Source organism: Pinus tabuliformis, chromosome 1_1 (genome assembly GCF_031772625.1).
Source record: "Pinus tabuliformis cultivar Carrire ecotype Pingquan chromosome 1_1, CPIR1, whole genome shotgun sequence".
Lineage (NCBI taxonomy): Eukaryota > Viridiplantae > Streptophyta > Pinopsida > Pinales > Pinaceae > Pinus > Pinus tabuliformis.
This window is the reverse complement of record NC_142297.1, coordinates 411,931,913-411,950,765: the sequence shown is the minus strand read 5'-3', so window position 1 is coordinate 411,950,765 and position 18,853 is coordinate 411,931,913. Positions and strand designations below refer to the sequence as shown.

At 37.7% G+C, this 18,853-nt stretch overlaps 2 protein-coding genes across 2 annotated transcripts in view; one reads left to right on the top strand and one right to left on the bottom strand.

Moving 5' to 3' along the window:
- LOC149213437 (uncharacterized) overlaps positions 1 to 18,853 on the top strand; it is a 231,472-nt gene that overhangs the window by 178,034 nt on the left and 34,585 nt on the right. The window lies entirely within an intron of this gene.
- LOC149213438 (uncharacterized) lies at positions 2,822 to 4,334 on the bottom strand. The gene is made up of 3 exons (XM_089390758.1): positions 3,853 to 4,334; positions 3,597 to 3,738; positions 2,822 to 3,468 (listed from the first exon to the last, which is right to left on the bottom strand). Exons 1-3 carry the CDS (start codon positions 4,316 to 4,318, stop codon positions 3,006 to 3,008), a joined length of 1,071 nt encoding a protein of 356 aa, XP_089246884.1. The 5' UTR covers positions 4,319 to 4,334; the 3' UTR covers positions 2,822 to 3,005.

Here is an 18,853-nt window from a genome sequence, read left to right as displayed (position 1 = left end):
AAGTAATTTTAAAACATAAGTTACATGTGCTTTTTGAAAAATTAACTCAACAAAAAGAAAGACTTGAACCCAAGACCTCTATTCTCATAAAGTAACTTTGCACCAAGTGAGTTAGTTTAAAAGGTTAGTAATTTTTGGAAAAGAAGAAAGAGGTTTTTATTTTATTTTATTTTATTTTAGTCACTGAAGCTTTGGGGTGCGTGCTTACTTGAAAAGACTCTTTTTGCCTACAAAACAAAAAACCACACAACCCAACACAGACATGCAAAAAAAACCAAACCTTATGGCTTGAAGTTAGCTTTCGCCGGAAACTAAATATTTTCCTCAATGTTTCTGATTTTTCGAGATCACACTAAGGTGCAGTGGAAAAGAGCATACGCATGAGAAAAGTCCTCCTTTCTGTTTCTGATTTGCCCAGATCGCATAGAGTCACGGGGCAAAGAGCATACGCAGAAATGAAAGGTATAGATCTGGTAATAAAAAACTGAGAGCTAAATAAACCGAAATAAACAGAGAGATGAATAGCTAAAATTGCAAAAAAGATTGTATACTTCCAGATCTTAAAAATGACGTAGCTAGGGTTACCGGAAACCTTTTTGTGTGAAACGAAATGGGTTCCTCACTGGAACAGATGCTCCTAAAACAATAGAGCAACCCTCTCGGACCGAAAGCAGTCAGAAACAATAGAGCTAGGAAATGACAGTCGGATGCAGCTGTCCCGGCTTCCGATTTGGATCACCAATGGATGCGGCCCTCAAATTGCTCTGATACCATGTAGGAATTTACAGGGTAAGTTCCTCAGATAAAACACCAAAGGACACCGCTCACAAACAGATCACAGATCAATACACCAATATTCTTGACGTGGTTAAAACCTTCAAAGAGGGAAACAGTCCACAGCCTGAGCCAATGCGACCACTTTAGGCAATTTATAAATAAAAGAATGAAATTTTACATAAGCTTCTCTCATGAACGGTTACCCTACAAATGACCCTCCATGCTCTTTAAATAGAGGTCATGGACCAATTGGTTGTTAAGCCACGGATCAAGTGTCGGCAAGAGCGATGAGAGAATGAACCATCAAATCACTACATATCGTGACCGTCGGATTGTAAGTTACAAAAGTACATAGTAAAGAAACACACTGTACCTAACTCTACAATAGACGAAGTTATACTTAACTATTTCCTATGGGTCGGAATATCCTAACAAATACCCCCTTTTATGGTAGGGTGGTTCATTGCCCACTAGGGGTTGGGACAATCATGGGTTCCTAAATGATGAAGGAAGCTCAAAGAACCTGCAGGAACCAGGATGATGGCCATGATGATGGGGTAGAGCTCATGTATTGGCTTTTGCCCACGTGCTAAATGTGTTTGTCCCGACCATCTTTTGCATTTTGTGGTATATTTTCTTATTGAATGTGGCCAAATATGATTTTATCTTTCTTTTTTAGTTGCATGAACCTCTAGGGCATCATTCCAGGCCTAATCCAAGGTGGGGGGGCAAGGGGAAGGGTTGAGCTAACTCTCTGTGGACCTAGTGGAGGAATGTGGACCCAGGCGAGAGAAATGATGAATGGGGTAATAATGAGTGGAAAGGGGGTAATATATGCGGATAAGAGAGCGGGACCACGCGACCAAAATCAAGGTTTCCCGTAAAATACCATCCCTAAAGCCAAATGGTTAGTAAAAAAGATCCCACTGGACTGGAATCCAAGGTTAATATCCAAAAGGGGTCTAGGAGACATGAGAATAGACCTAGCCCATTCTTTATCCCGAATCCCCCCATTAATCCATGCTTAGAAGTGTCCATGATAAGCAAACTACAATACTCAATTGCCAAATGACAAGGCATACCTTTAGGTTTGGGATGCCCAACTTCAAACATACGATCATGGCAGATGGGCGAGGGACCACATGGTTGGCTTAGGTGGCGGAGAAATGGCATAATGAGCTAGTTGGTGGCTGCAAGGGGTTGTTGGTTGCCGACTGAGGACCATCTTGGAGAAATAAATTTTCTCCTAGGGATATCACCCACAGAATGGTGGGTAACAAACATCACTTATTGCATTTTACAATTAGAATTTATTAAATTTTCTACCTTGCGGGAAATTTAAAAAATTAAAAATTTGACTCCTAAACCTAATCAAATTTCGTGAAATTTTTCGAGTGATCTAGTATATGGTAATACACAATGACTCTGCTAAGGCCTTTCCACCAAGCCGCACTCCGGCTTTGGGGTTATGCTTGGAGGAAAAAACTCAATTAATTATTAAGTGCTCGAAAGTACCTAATAATTAATCAAGTAAAAAAACCTCCCAGAGTAAACTCACTTGATGACAATGCCCCAAGTTGCCTAGGCCTGTTACATGACTCAATTCATCATACTAACTTTTTTTTACATCATCCCTGTAAGGCTTGTGAAATTTGAGTAAAATATAGAAGAAGATGAGAAGAAAAAGATAGAGTTAAATAGCTCTGATGATATATGAACTCTGATGGTACATGAATACTCTGACATATCCTCAGGCATTCAATGGTCAACAGGACATTCTTGAAGATGTACTTGCAACAACTTTCTCTCTCATCGTTAAGTAAGTACATATTGGTTAAGGTCAGTGTTGATAATATCGGTATCGGGAAAATATTGGCGAGGGTCCAAAAAATATCTTATCGGCAATATTGGCGAAAATATCGGCAAAATATCGGCAAGCATAAAAAATGCATAATATATTCATTTTTTTCAGATTTTTAAACATATAAAGCAACAACAACATGAAATAAACACATTGGCACATAAATATGAAAAAACACTGATATATATGATGTCAAATAGAAATGATATATCAAAGGCGATACCAAATCGTGCTAATCCCTGATAATTGTCCATTCAAGGACTCAAATGTGGAGAACCAATACAAAATAACATCACATATAATAATAAAAGTATCTCATCATCATGAGTTACATGTAGCATAACAAATAAAACTAGCAGCTATCTATCTACTGCCCTCTCCCCCTTTTACGGGAAAACATGATGGGCTGTTTGCCAGGCCTGCCCCTAGTAGTAGAAGGCCCTGACACTGCCTCTGCACCTAATGTCAAATAATGAGTGCTAGGCATGGAGCTATGCTCTCCCATATCTATAGCAGATGGTGTTGATGCTGATGCTTCCGCAGTGTCCTCCTCCTCCTGCTCCTCCTGCTCCTCCTCTAAGTGTTGCTGCTCCTCTGACTCCGAGTCCTCCTCTTGCTGCCCCTGCTCTAATGGATTATCTGCCACTGGCTCTAACCATGAAGGTGACTCCTCCAATATGGGCTCCTCAGACTCCACCCTCCATGGAGACAATACATCAATATTGTCTAAGGAAATGGCATCTGGATCCACTGGTGATTCTATTTGCCTCACTCGAAGTCGGATGTTGTAATGCACATACACCAAATCGTTGAGGCGTGCGAACTCCAACCTGTAAGAGTGTCAAAAAAAGTAATGAGTCTTGACTCTTGACTCTTGACACTTGAAGGTCATAAATTAAAAATTAAAAATTACAATAAGTGTAATTGCTCAACTGAAGGCTTGAGTTCAAAGTTATACCTGTTGCGCTTTTTGGCGTGTATTTTCTCAAATACACTCCAATTGCGCTCACACCCTGAAGAGCTACATGTTTGACTCAAGATTCGTATAGCCAATTTTTGCAAATTTGGTGCCCTTGCACCATAGCTTCGCCACCAAATATCTACAACAAAATAATGAAATAAAAATTTCAAAAACTGAAAAGTTAAAAGTTAAAAGTTAAAACATAATTAAATTCAAATTTCTAATTTCTAATGAGTGATGACTTGTCACTTACGTGGCATGAAGAGGGCCCTTTCCCTAATGGCATCATCAAAGCCAAATAGGCCAACACAATCCTGATAACACTGTACCTCGCGCTTGATTTTGCTACGAAGCTCAGAATCAGGTACCATCCTCTGAATACAGGAATGGAGCCCTTCCATCACCTCGCCATCAAAATCAAAGTTGCATTTGTATGAAAATGCAGGGTTGAGGAAGAGTGCTGCTGCATGAATGGGTCGATGAAGCATCCCTGTCCACCGACTATCGATCACATCCCATAACATCATCTGCCTATCAAGGCTAGCAGAACCCTTGTCTGCATAATAGGAACGAATGGCCTCCTTGGCCCTATCCATGCCCTCATACAAATAAGGCATTGCAGGCTTCTCTCCATCCACCAATCTAAGAACCTTTACTATAGGTTCGCTAACTGCACATGCTTCTTGTACTCCACGCCAAAATGTCTCAGAGTACACCATTTTTGCAATGGCTCTCCCATCAGGTCTCCTACTGTATCTACAATTACGCCAATCATCAGACACAAACATTTGCTTCAACTCGAACTGACATCGAAGCAAAGACTGAAGAGTAATAAAGGTTGTGGCAAAACGTGTGATGGCAGGACGCCTCAAGTCCTTGTTTCTAGTGAACCTCCTCATAAGGCTAAGAACAAAAGCATGGTTATAAATAAACTTGGGGATGCCCCTAGCCATATCAACTGCCTCCTTGATGAAGGAGAGTTTCCCCATATCCTCAAGCAACAAATCAAGACAATGCGCTGCACATGGAGTCCAGAACAATGTGGGATGCCTCTCCATAAGCATTCTGCCGGCAGACACATAATTAGCTGCATTGTCTGTTATGACTTGCACCACATTCTGCACACCAATCTCCCGAATGAACCCATCTAACAACTCACATATCGTTGCTGCATCTTTGATATGTTCTGATGCATCCAACGATTTAATAAACATGGTACCTTTAGGACAATGTACCAAGAAATTTAGAAGGGTCCTACCCTTCCTATCTGTCCAACCATCAGACATCACTGTGCATCTAGTGACTTCCCATGTCTTTTTCAACTCCGCCAATCTAGAGTTGATGTCCTGTTTTTCTGCTTGAAGAATTGGCCCCCGCAACTCCTCATATGTGGCAATTTTGTACCCTGGGCCCACAACAGCAATAACATCACACATTGGCTGCCAATATGGATTGGTTTTCGTGATGCTGAGAGGTAAGTCGCTCCAAAAAATACACCTCCCCATGACTCTATCTGCTTCTTGCTTCTCCTTTTTTTTAACAAGCGATTTTATGCCAGGTTGTGCTCCAGCTCCTGTTCGTGGAACAAAAAATGATGACCTCGCATTCACACTAGCAGTAGCATGTGATGGTGTGCCAGTTGTGGAGCCCCTCCCACTAGGGCCAGTAGGCCCACTACTCTCAACACCAAAATCAGGAGAACATATCCCGAAAGATCTACCTGCACGTTCAGCTTTGTTTCTTTCCGCCTCTTCCTTCTTTCTGTCCTTTTCTTCAATTGCCTCAAGAGCTTTTTGTATAAGCTCCGGACTAGAAACTGTACAAATGCCAACATCATGTCCAGTGAGTCTAGCAAGATGGTATTTCAGTCGTGTAACCCCACCTGTCATCTGGGTCCCACACAATTTGCATGAAAGATATGCACGATTTGTCCCACCATCAGGGGTCCCATACTCCCAAAATGGGTCCAAGGCTTTTGGCATATTTGTATTTTGTAGTGGGCTAACTCAAAAGGAAACCTACAACACCAAAAAAAATTTGGAATTAGTAACTTTATAAGTAATACGAAATTTTCAAATTACAAAATTCAAATAACCACATCATTACAAAACAGTTTTAACTTGACTGTTGAATAGAAGTGTAATACAAGTTGACTGTTGAAGTGTAATACAAGTTGACTGTTGAAGTGTAGTGTAAAAAATTAAAAATATATAACTGTTATGACTCATGATGACAGTGACATAGATTGCTTTCTTGCTTTCTTGTTGATCACTGTACTACATGTATACAGAATTTTGAATTTAACAGTGTCAAACAGTGACTGTAGTATGACAAGAACATTCTTGTTGATCACTGTAGTTACTAGTATGACAAGAACATTTCCAACCAGGTCACGTCTCACTGTCATCACAATTTACAAATGATTATTGTTCTTTTGATGATCAAAGTTACTGAGTCGCTGGAACATAGAGCACTGTCATATTGCAGAAATTAGAACGCTGCCATTCCTTACGTTGTTGTCATTGTTATCCTACAGCTATCAAAGACTTATAACTTATAACTTATCACTAACTAGTTCAGCATTCAAACCATGACAAATGCCAAATATTATCTATTCAGTGGGTTATAATTTTGTGTTAAACACAACTAGCTTATGTCAGATTCCATGTTCATTTTGTATGGGTTTACGGTTACCAGCAAATCCTTTTTTCGTCTGGAATGGGGTCAAGCTCTTGGGAAATTGCTTTGGGGATAACGTGAGGCCCTGAACAGGGTCAATTTCTTGGGAAATGTCACTTGACGGATATAGTAAAGCCCTGAATGGGGTCAATATCTTAAGACATGTCGTTTCAGCAGTGTTGATAATAAACGTAACGTGTATAAACTATAAACTTAAAGTAAAGCCCTGAAAACTCTGTTACGTTTAAGGTACCTGTATGACAAGTCCACCCTCCTTCACTTGTCCACAAAATCCTCTTTGAGCAGCTCGGTCAAGGTCTGTAATGAAGGCAGAGTTTCGGTCTTCTTCTTCCACGGAAAATCTTGAGCTGGATTACAGTCACACCACAGCAGAGAATATAGAATCAACGTTCAGTCACTTCAAACTTCAAACCCTCGGGCCTCCTTCGCAGCAACCTTCCAGCGCTCAGAAAAAACCAAAATGACTTAACACAAAGACCAAAAATCGCTTTATACAGCCCGCGCGTATTGTTTTAACAGTCAGCCGCGATATTTATGGTCGTCGCGCGATATTTTGGAATATATCGCCGAAATATCGGATTTCTCGCGAGATTTTAAAAACGGGAAAATATCGCGATATTTGGGTGGCGATATCTCGTTTGGCAGAAAATAGCGCGATATTTACGAATATCGCCGATATCTCGGCGATATTATCAACACTGGTTAAGGTTGTCATTGATGTCAATAGAGTAATGTCATTATTGAAGATAATGGAAACCCTAGATCTATGCTAATGCCCTTGTTGATGCCCTAACCATTTCATTGCTTGTAAAGAAACCCTAAGGTGCCAAATTCTTGATGCCCTAACCCTAGATGTTGCTTAAATCCTTGGTCAGCGAATCCTAGATCCTAAATACATGAAATTCTGACATTAATGAAATTGATGAAACCCTAGTATTTCTTGAGCATGAGCCTAATTAAAGATCTATCCCTAACCCTATTTTTATAAAACCCTAAAAACCCTAATCTTGTCAAAATCCTAAATTCTTGCTCCTAATACCCTAACTCTAAAATTCCTAAAATCTAGCCCTAAATAATATTCATTTGACTTCATAAAAAAATTAAAAATCTTAAATTCTAAACCTTCCTATAAAATTCCAAAACCCTAAGCATGCATTTACAGTACCATACATTATCCTATGTTACCATATATTATCTTACATTATGCTTCAATACACTATCATACATTATTAAAAAAAAGCTTTATTACAAAGTCCCGTAATACCCTAAGTACATGCACATAAATTCCTTCCAACATATACTATTCTATTTCTAAAGAAAAATACACTCCTTATGTAGACCTTTCCACTCACATGTTGACTTCCCTCCATACATATCAATTTGACAGTTAAAAGAATATAAATAACATGTAAAGTCAATTGTTTGGAATATCTATCATAGAGCAAGATACATTGGTCCATTGCAGATCAAAATAAATGAGAACAACTTGAAGACTATTACACAACTCGTGAACTGATAAAAGACCAACGAACCTGTAACAAAAATAATTTTTTGGATCAACGGATGTTGAAATAGTTCTTGGACAAGCAACAATGAAAGAATATCCTTTTTGACCAGCAAATTTACCAGCTGACCTGTGATATTTTTTTTTGGAACAACGATATTTCTTGGACCTGCAACAAAGGGAAAATTTTGGACCTGTGGACTGCGAGGAGTATTTTTTGAGATCTTCTGACAAAGATTTTTTTTGGATCTTCAATCTTGTGATTAGAAACCAACCAGTGTGAAACTTTGAAGACATGGGCAATATCCCTCTTGGAAATCTCTATTGCGGGCCTGTAAAGTCACATACAAACCAACCTATTTATTGTGATTTTTCTGCTAGATTATAAACCCGTGGTTGGAAAAGCTATCTTGAGGGACAACGTAAAACTGCTTGAGGTAGCTCATTGATCTGAGGTGTCTTTGACTATTGAAAGCATTTGAAAAACCTCTTGTAAAAGCCCTTGGAGGATTGGCTGAAGGCTTTAATGACTTGAGAAGTTTTGGAGCATATCAAGCATTGTGATATTGTGATTTGGAGCATACGCAGTGTTGACAGGCGGAAGAATTCCTCCTGTAACGAATGAGTATTTGCCCGATCAAAGTCCCAATTAGACCCTTTTTCGTTTAGATAGCCGTATACTCTTCGAAACTAAGGCTCCATTCCCTATACTAACTTGAACTAAAAATTTAAAAGATGTTAAACTAATTAAAAGAAACTATGGTTTATCTGCAAAAATATAAACAAACTACTGGTTGGATGAAATCAATTTGAACAACATGGGATAGAGGATTCCATTGAACATAATAAACGACGTGAAATATCATGTTTGTTTAAATCTGACTAGATTTTGGGTCCAGCTAACCACACAAAAAAGTATATTCTATCAGGTTTTCATCCTATTCAAACTAATTTGTATATATTTTTTTGGAATAAATATGCATACATTAACTAGAAGAATTTAAGAAAGAACACTATCTCGTAAACGAGAGCAAATAAGATTCTATCTTTTGAATATCAGATTTCAATCATCAGATAGGAAGATAACAAAAAGTTAACAATTCATAACTTTTGCTGATAATAGATGTAGACTGTAACATGTCCAAAGAAATGTTTAAACAAAATAATCAAATATTCATTCAGAAATAAATATGCACAAGTTAAAGAGTAATACCAGATGCATCCATTAAGGAATTAAAAATATATCCAGACATTAATCTCATAGCTCACAACACATTAAATTTGAAATTGGTCTTCAAAAAAGTTGTAACTTCAAAATTGATTCAAAAATGCAAGTCTCATGTCTTCACAATTTCTCCACCCCTTACACCAATGTAAGAGGTTCTATAAATACTTGAAAAAATAGGATATGCTTCAAAAAATAGGATAAGTCCTTGAAAACAAGAAAATCAAAAAGATTTTTTTAAAGTAAAGATCGACTTCTAAAAATCAATGTTGCAGTAATCGTTATTGGGATATTATCGGCACGGGGAAAAAATCAGAAAAAATCATAAAAATCGGGAAAAATCGGTAAAAATCGGGAAAAAATCGTAACATACAAAAATATTCATTTTTTTTTCAATTTTTTTAATATCTAAAGCATCTACAACATAAAATAAATACATTGACACATAAATATGATAAAAGAACTAATATATAAGATGTTTAATATCATTTCTAGTGCTACATCACACATAATAGTGAATCATGTCCTGAATAGTAAGTCCTGACTCATGACTCCCAACTCAGCCTCAAAATATCAACAAAAAATATAATAATGTATCTCATGAGTCATAATGTCATATACAATGAAATGAACCAAACAACTAAAGTTTAATACTATTGATTTCCTCTGCCCCTCTTGCGAGAAAATGCAATAGCTTTCCCTTTCCCTCTAGATGTAGATGCTGGTGGAGTTGGTAGTGGAATCTGCTGCGCTCTAGAAGCTGAAGAACTAGGAGCTATAGGAGGTAGACCACGTCCTCTACTGGTGGTAGGGGTAGCCCGAGCAGGTGGTGTCACCTCGTCCTCCACTACTACCTCCTGCACTAACCAATCATCAACAGACTCCGTGAGAGGCCTCTTGGTCTCAACCCTCCATGCAACAGTGGTGTCAATCCCATCCAATGAGATGGCCTCCATATCAGGTGTCCTCTCAAGTTGCCTCACCCGCAATCGAAGATTGTAGTAGACATAGATCATGTCATTAAGTCGTTGGGACTCCAACCTGTATAAAGATCATGTAAGAATAATTATAAAAAAAATATTGTTTAATGAATTCAAAAAATTATTTGGAAATTTGCAATATTTTAAGTGTTAACCTGTTGCCCTTCTTATTGTGTATTTTTTCAAATACACTCCAGTTGCGCTCACATCCTGAGGAGCTACATGTTTGGCTGAGGATTCGAATGGCAACCTTTTGCAGAAGGGTAACCTGGCACCATACATTCTCCACCATGCATCTACAACAAAATTACAAATAAAATTTTAAATAAACATAAGAAAAAAATGAAATTTGAAAGTTGAATCAAAGTATGAAGTTATGAACTTGAAGAGATAATGAAATTTGAAACAAACTAAAAAACACCTGGCATTTTATTTGTCCTATCAGTCATAGCCATGTCAAAGCCAAATGTGCCACTTGCCATCTTGTATGTCTCAATTTCTTTGGATATTTCTGTACGTTCTGCTAGAGATCGCACCATCCTCTGAACATAGGGTAAGAATCCATCCATGATCTCACCATCAAATACGAACCCACATGGGTAAGAAAATGCAGAGTTCAGGTAGATCCCTGCAGCATGAATGGGACAATGGAGTGTGTTGTTCCATCGTTCATCAATCACTTCCCATAGGAGTTGTCTCTGAAACCCCTCATCTCCCTTATCATCATAGTAGGCCCGAATGGATTCTTTCGCCCTGTCCATGGCCTCATACAAATAGCCCATTGCGGGCTTCTCACCATCAACTAATTGAAGAACCTTTACCAAAGGTTCAGTAACGGTGCACACCTCCTGCACTCCCGCCCATAAGTCTTTCTGGTATGAAACTAGTCTGCATATGGCCTCTCCCTCTGGTTTACGTCTCATTGTCAAAACACGCCACTCCTCTGAAAGAAACATACTCTTCTCATCCCACATAGAATTCAAGAGGTATTGAAGAGATATGAAATTGGTGGCAAACCGTGTAATGGCGGGGTGCACCAACTCTTTGTTTTTGGTGAATTTTCTCATCAAGCTAAGCACAGATGTATGGTTATATATAAATTTTGTAATGCTTTTTGATGACTCAACAGTATCTTTGACAAAGGAAATTTTCCCTATGTCCTCCAACATCAAATCAATACAATGTGCAGCACAAGGTGTCCAAAATAAAGTAGGATGCCTCTCTATAAGCATCCTGCCAGCAACAACATAATTTGCAGCATTGTCCGTTATGACTTGGATACCATGTTTTGCACCCACCTCTAAAATAAACACATTCAGCAAATCACATAAAGTTTTTGCATCTTTGATATGTGAAGATGCATCAGCAGATTTCATAAACATGGTCCCCTTGGGACAACTAACCAAAAATTTTATAAGGGTTCTCTCCTTTTGGTCTGTCCAACCATCCGACATCATAGTACATCCTGTTTGTGCCCATGATGCCCTAAACTCCTTTAATCTTTTGGTGCAGTCAACTTTTTCATTTTGAAGAATCCGGCCTCTAAAGTCATCATAAGAAGGGATTTTGTACCCTGGGCCAACAGTTGTAATAGCATCAACGGTAGGCTGGAAAAATGGATTATTCCTTGTAACGCTGAAAGGAATATCACTCCAACGGAGAAATTTGGCCAACAACTTGTCAATTTGTTCTTTCTCAGTTTTTTAAAGCATTGAAGTGATAGATGGCTGTGAACCAGGCGTGGTTCTATGAACAAAAAATGATGAGGCAACTACCGGGTTGGTTGTAGATATTGATGCTGAAGTAGAACCAGTGCCACTTCCTTATTCACTTGAGCCTAACACAGACTTTGTTAGTTGCTTCTTCATTTCTGCTTTGGCCTCTCTATTATGCTCTAAATTTTCCAATGATCTCATGGCTTTTCGGATGATTTCATGATTTGTATTTGTGCAAGGCCCTACATCAAATCCAGGGATTTGTGCAAGGTGATATTTCAATCTGTAAACCCTCCCTGACATATGCTGCCCACACAACTTGCAAGACAAGTTTATTTTATCAAACCCTCCATCAAGTTCACCAAATTCCCACAGAGGGTCCAATTTCCTTGGCATGTTTGACTTTGAACTTTGAAGTTGAATGGTGATTCGGTGAACCTATGGCGAAATAAGGATTACAATTTACAAGTTACGAACTTACAATTTACAAAAACTAAAAAAAAATTACATGCATGAGTAGCATAACAAAACACATGGAATTTTTGACAATTTAAGAAATTTTAACAAAGAAAATGAAAAATCAAATGACAAAAACCCCATCAAGATTCAAATCAATTCAAAAATATCTGATAACCCATTGAATTCTTTTGATAAACAATGGGTTATCTAGATTCCAAACCCAACAAAAAACATAAAAAAAACCAAAACAAAGTTACAAAACACAAAATTTTGGTGCCCATACCGGTTTGATGGAGAAAATTCGTCTCCTCCTTAGCTCTCACTCCGTTTTTCTCCTCCAATCAGCGGATTCAGCTCCCAAACGACCAAGAGGTCACTCCAAAACCCCGTCGCTACCGGCGTGCCGCTATCTGTGCAAATGATTTCCAAAAAATCATGTATTTTGCTCTTATAAATGCGCTGCTTTCTTAGCCGGCGATTTTTTGTGATCGAATCGTGATTATTTGGAAAAAATTGCCGAAAAAAATTGGTATTTATCGGCCGATATTATCGTTGGATTTAAAAAACTGCGATTTTACGATAAAATCACGATTTTATCGCGAGTACTGCAACACTGCTAAAAATACATATTCTATCATTGTTCAACTGATATTTCCCTAAAAAGAAGGTAACTCCTCCTTGTCTTCAAAATCTTCTTCTTTTAGGTTCAACAATAGATGTGGTGCATGAATTTGGATATGTTTTACCCATTGTGAATAAACCTGGGAAACTACTGAGAAGTGAATCGAATGGAACTGATCTGTGCTGACTTGACAATTTGCAATCAAACTTTGGATCGTTTTCTTTCTTTTCTGATATTTATTTCCAAATTTAGAAATGAGCTTAATTTGCTCAAAAGGAAATTGTAAAAATTTCTAGAAAATTTGTTGTGTTAATATTTTTATCCCAGTAATCTCCCTTTGATCTTTAATGATGAACTCTATTGCTGGCTACTTCAATTCTCCTGGAACAACTTCTTTCAATGGCTTGGAACCTGGAAGATCAAATTCTTCAATAAAATCAATTCCTTTCTCCCATATTGCTAAGCATTTTTAGTCCATTCTCTTATTTCTCTGGCCTCTGCTTCTCTACAGTTCAAGGATGCAAGCATTAATCTTTTATCTGTCTTGGAAACTTTAGGAATTTCATCAGATTGAAATTCCTCCTCCCAGTCAAGAATAAACAAAAATCTGGTTTTAATATATTTGTCCCCTTCCACTAAGGAATCAATCCTTTCATTCAAATTTATAATTTCTTGATAAAATCTTGAGATTTTATCCATCTATTTGTAGAATTTTGATTGATCCTTTCTCAAAATCAGACAAATTTGTAATGTCTGTTCTTTGAAAACCTCTAGACTCTGTGTTGCTCCCTAATTTTGATTGAGTTGACTTTGAAGAGAATCAATTTGCTCTTTCAAAGCCGTAGTCATGACCTCAATGTTGCTTTCAGCCTCCTCCTTCAAAATACAAGTTTGATTTTCATGAGCTTGTTTTAATTCTTGAACATGCTGCTCATGTTTTGAATTTAATTCATTCAATTCCATTTGAAATCGATTTTGTAGATTTTCTCTCTCTACTGCAAAACCTTGGATAAGAGTTGCAGAGTATTTCTGCCAATTTTCTTCAGTAAATAACTCATTCTTCTCTAACTGCTTCTCCAACACTTTAATTCTCTGTAGACTGTTGTCATATGAAGCTGCTAGCTCATTAAGATGATATTGTTTATAATTCACAAAAGCACCTAAGGCCTGTGAAGATTCTTTGGCCTTTTCTTTTACATCTCCTTGAGCTTGCCAACTGAATTCTAAAACAGTCTCTAGAGAATCCAGTTTTCTCTTTTTTGTTTTCCTTACTACTGACTTGGTCTGAGAATTAAAATAATATTCTGTTAGAGAAGGAATAGTATTAGGAATTGTTTCTAATTCAGAAATAGGTTTGAACAAAAAAGAATCCCAAGGGATATTAGTGGAAATAGGTGTCATTGAGGTCTTGGGAGATGTAGTGGAAACAATATCCATCTTTGTCTGTGGTTCCATTGCCTCTTTACTTCTTTGGGAAACAATATCATCAGATATTTGTTTATCTTTCTCCTTATCAATCTCCATTTCTTGACTTGTTGTGTTTTCTGGTTGCTTCTGCTCTGTATCTTTAGGGGAATTGATCACAATGATCTTTTTTTCACTTACTGTTTCTTGTCTACTGATTTGATTGTTTCTGGGTTTTCTTGCTTTCTTTAAGGAACTTCTGTAGTTGTAACCTCTGTTGTAGCATGTTGATTTTTCTTTATTCCTTCACTGCTTTCTACTTCTTTACTTGTAACAGAAACATCTTCTATTTTCTCAATATGAATTCCTTGCTCTTGCTAAGAGATAGAGAAGGATCTGAAGTAATTTGTCTGAAATTAAATCGAAAGAACTCAAAAGTCTTATTTCTTCTAAAGAGATATTGAGATGAAGACCTTTTTCTCTTAAGAAACTTTCAAAAAGATTTTCCCTAAATTCTTGTAATTGGGTTCTTGTCTCAACATCTAAGAGCTTTCCTCTATTAATGGCTTGTTGAAAATCATCAATGGCTATGAAAATCTTATCAAAAGGAGGCTCCTGATGAACAAAGTTTTCACATAACTAATTGTTGTATAATGAATGCTAATGATTCAATGGGGGTCATAATCATATTGAGGCAGAGAATACAACCAAACTTCTTGAAGCTCCTCTGCTTCCTTGAACGCATGTCCCTTGTCTCTGATATTTATTTCTCCAAATTTAATCAGAAACCCAGACCAAATTTTCTTTTGTAATTTGCTTAATTTCCGAGCCTGACCATTTAAAGTGGCTTGATTTGCCACTTCTCTTAGAGCAAGTCTTTCAGGAATATATCGGGGTAAGAGATGAGGACCAACCTCACTTCCATAGACTCTTATGTAGGAAAATAATTCTTCAACAAACCAGTCACCTATGGACTGTAGGCCTTCTTTTAGACTTTGACTGATTCTTGGAGGGGTTTTACCAAACAGGATTTCATAAAAAGGAATCATGACATAATGACAAATATCATAAAAATGAAATTTGAAATTTCTCTCCCACAAGATTGGGGCATAATTTTGAATGGGGAGATGTTGGTCAGCAGGATAGTTCCATTTCATGAGGGGAAATGGGATTGAGGTAATAATATCTATTAAGAAAACAGACATATGGAATATGTGTTTGTAACTGGGAGGAGATGCTAATGATAACTTTAAAGCGTCTCTGATGTTTTGTTACAAAATGTTAGCCTAATTGAGACGCTTCACATCATTCAAGATGTTATGGATTATTGGAATCCATTTGGTTTTATAGTGTTCAGGGTCCTGTTCTCCATATAATCGGGTTAACATTTTTATGAGAAATATTATGGGTTTCTTGAAAATAGAGATGGGATATTCCTTGTTAGCCTTAAGCTTAAACCCTTCATCTTCTTCTCTTAGCCAGTCTTCAATCACACTGTCATAATTTTCCCCACATTTTTTGAAAACAATGTTTCAGAAGTTTTTAAGAAAATTAACATCAAGCTGGATTTTGGGGGGACTGAGCTTATAGATGGCTGACAAGACTTCTAGTTTCCAAGAGGCTATAATAGTTTTGTTTTGGTCTGACACTGTTCAGGTTGGGATATCCACATGAGCAAAAATCCATGAAATCATATCATAATAGGGAAAAATTCTGGCCCTAGCAGCTACCTTGTGTAACTCTGTTCTCCTAATACCCTCCAATTGATTATTCTTTGATTGAGAAGCCCTTGCACTTTTTAACCATTCTGTATCTTCAATGAAACCAAAAAATCTCTTCCCATTTCATCGTACCTGCTTTCTGCGTTTTATAAGTGGAGTCGGAGATGAGAAATGGGTTGAGGTTGTGTTCCTTTGGCTATGGATTTTCTACTTTTTAAATTGTTTTCCTTTATGTGCTCCACCTGTTGTCTTGTTGCCGGCGTTCTGTTCTTTCCCATTTTATGGCTTGTAAACAGAAAAACATGAGTTATTTCTACCAAAAGTTTGAAATCATGATGAAGAATCATTTAGCTTACAACTTGGTATGGTTTTTCTATAACCCAAATTTCTCCGAAATAGGTCTAAGAGATTGAAACAACATGCAAACTAAAATGTTCTAGGAAGTTATAATTTTTTTTGATTAAAACTCTGAAAGAGTGAATTAATTCATATGATTCGAACATTAACTTCCCATTACATGATCCAACTGTTTTTCACAAATCAAGATAGTGTAGGAGAATTTTTTTATCGGGAACTGAAAAGAATCAAATAAGTGTGAAGCAACGGAAAATCAAATTTCAAATCAATTCATTATGAATTAGTAAAAAACGAAATCCACACAAATTGAAAAGAAATATTATTTTATTCAGAGAGTCGGCCAATCAGGCAGTCAGGTGGTCATTTATTTAGTTGAAAAAGTTTTATTCTCTTTCGACCCCACTACACAAGAGTCGGGTGATACTCGAAATTCGGAATAGTCGGAAGGTCGGATGTGTTGAAGAAAGTGTAACTAGGTTCGGTCTTCATAAATGTAATTTTGATCTTTGTACTTGTAAAAGAAAAGAATTATTATTTTTGTCATTTGTAAAAATGAGTTTCTTGCTCATTGCATAGGTCAAGCACATGTTTAAGTGCTTCTAGTTCAAAGAGTCAATGTAATTGTTAAAGACCCATGAGGACATGTTACACTATGTAAATCTATGTACTAGAGTCAAAGAAATATGTCAAAGGTGATCCTCCAAAGCAAAGACAAGTCTCCTCTTCAAAATCGGCTCAAAAATGTTTTTTTTTGGTGCACTTAAGGACATGTCGGCCTCACTAGCTCAAATCGACCCAAATAGGAGGGACAATCTTCTATATATAGGACAGTTCGACTTCACGAAAGTATCATAAATCATCTCTGAAAACAACGAAGAACAAAGGACGAAAAGAGGTGCGAAAAAGGTGCATATAAAGTGATTCTAGGGCAGCAAAGAAGAAGGAAGAAGAAGTTGAGTTTGGGAGGCTTGTTTTGGGGTCAAATTCTGCCACACATGCAAAGGAAAAGAGGGTAATTCTCGTTGATTTTGGGTAGCATCGCATGGGCTCTAGCCATGAAAATTGGTGGAGAGGTTAAAACACATGAGATTTCCAAGACCCAGCAATGGTTTGGGCAGATTCTACCCGGTTAAGGAGATATTAAAATAATTAATATTTTTAATGGAGTTCCTAAGTCTAAACATAGGAAAAATAAAATATTAATGGGTATCAATATAAAACTGGGTTAGAAGGTTCTAAATGACATGGATCAAGCCAAATCTAATCTTAGTTGTTGATTAGAGATGTCACTTTGGCCGTTGAAGGACCAACAAGAAAAGTATAAGAGGAGGCATGAGGGTCAGTTGGAGAATACACCTGAGTGATCAGTCATTCGATTTTCTAGAGCGAGGTTTGCTAAGAAAAGTCGAATCAGTGATCGGTTTGCAGTGAGGGGCAGTGAGTACGAGATAGAGAGGCAGAGATAGTGCCGAAATACCAGCATAGACGCAGAGAGAGGCAGATGCTGAGCCAGAGGGAACACGCAGAGCCCAACAGAGACAACACAAAATCCAGAAGGGCCTGCGACATCCAAGTAGAGGCTATAGGAGTGAAGCGGAGGGACGTAGAGCCTGCGCAGTACCTCAGAGGGCTGACGCAGAGGGTTTTGGGCTGACGCTGAGCTTCAGAGGTTGTTGGAGAGGGTTTTGTGGGGCATATTTTTTGAATATCTGCTTCTGAATAGAGAGGTATTTCTGCTAGATTATTTTCTCTGTCGGGTGAGCCAGTTTGGCACCCAGTTGTACTCAATGATAAATTGCATAATAAATAACCCTTAGAATTGCTGCACCGGTTTTCCCAAGTTTTGGGGATGAGTTGTCCAAAAATAACTGTCACTTTTGTGTTTGCTCTTTCTTTCAGCTGTTGATCTATAGATGGTTGAGACTGTATTGTGTTTATTTCGATATTATATATTTAAATAACTTGTTTGTAATTAACAAGTAGGAGAAAGAAACCAGAGAATTTAGATAAAATTTCTAACGGGTAATACTTAGAAATTTCAACAATTCTATTGCCATATCAGATCCAAAGTTGCAGCATCATAAGAGAACTCGTTTGGGTGAAAAAGAGGCTCCAAATAGGCGTCCATCTCAAGCGAAGAAGGTGCCACCTCAAGTGAAGGAAGGGAACAAGCTAGAAGGACAATCTTGAGCTCTAATCATCCACGCGTGTGAGGAAAATCAGATCTGCAGTAGGGTTAGATGATCAGCCTCTAATTCAGAAATAGACTTGAAGAAGAACCTCATTCTCTAGCCCAAGTATCAAACAAAAGGAAGACTACCTAGCGGGGTAGAGAAGGAAAGGAAGACGTCGAAGAAGAAGTCTCTAAGGAGACCTAGGGTTTTTGGCAGTTGTCGGGAAAAGTGCGAAGAAAAGTGCTATCAATTTTCTGAAGAAGTGAGAAGAAAAGTGCTATCAGTTGTTGCAAGAAGTGCGGAGAAAGAGATCAAGGTGTAGAGTAGAAAATGGCATTGATTGAAGAACAAAAGGAAGAAAGATTGCTTGTGCTTGGAGGATCTACTGGTCAA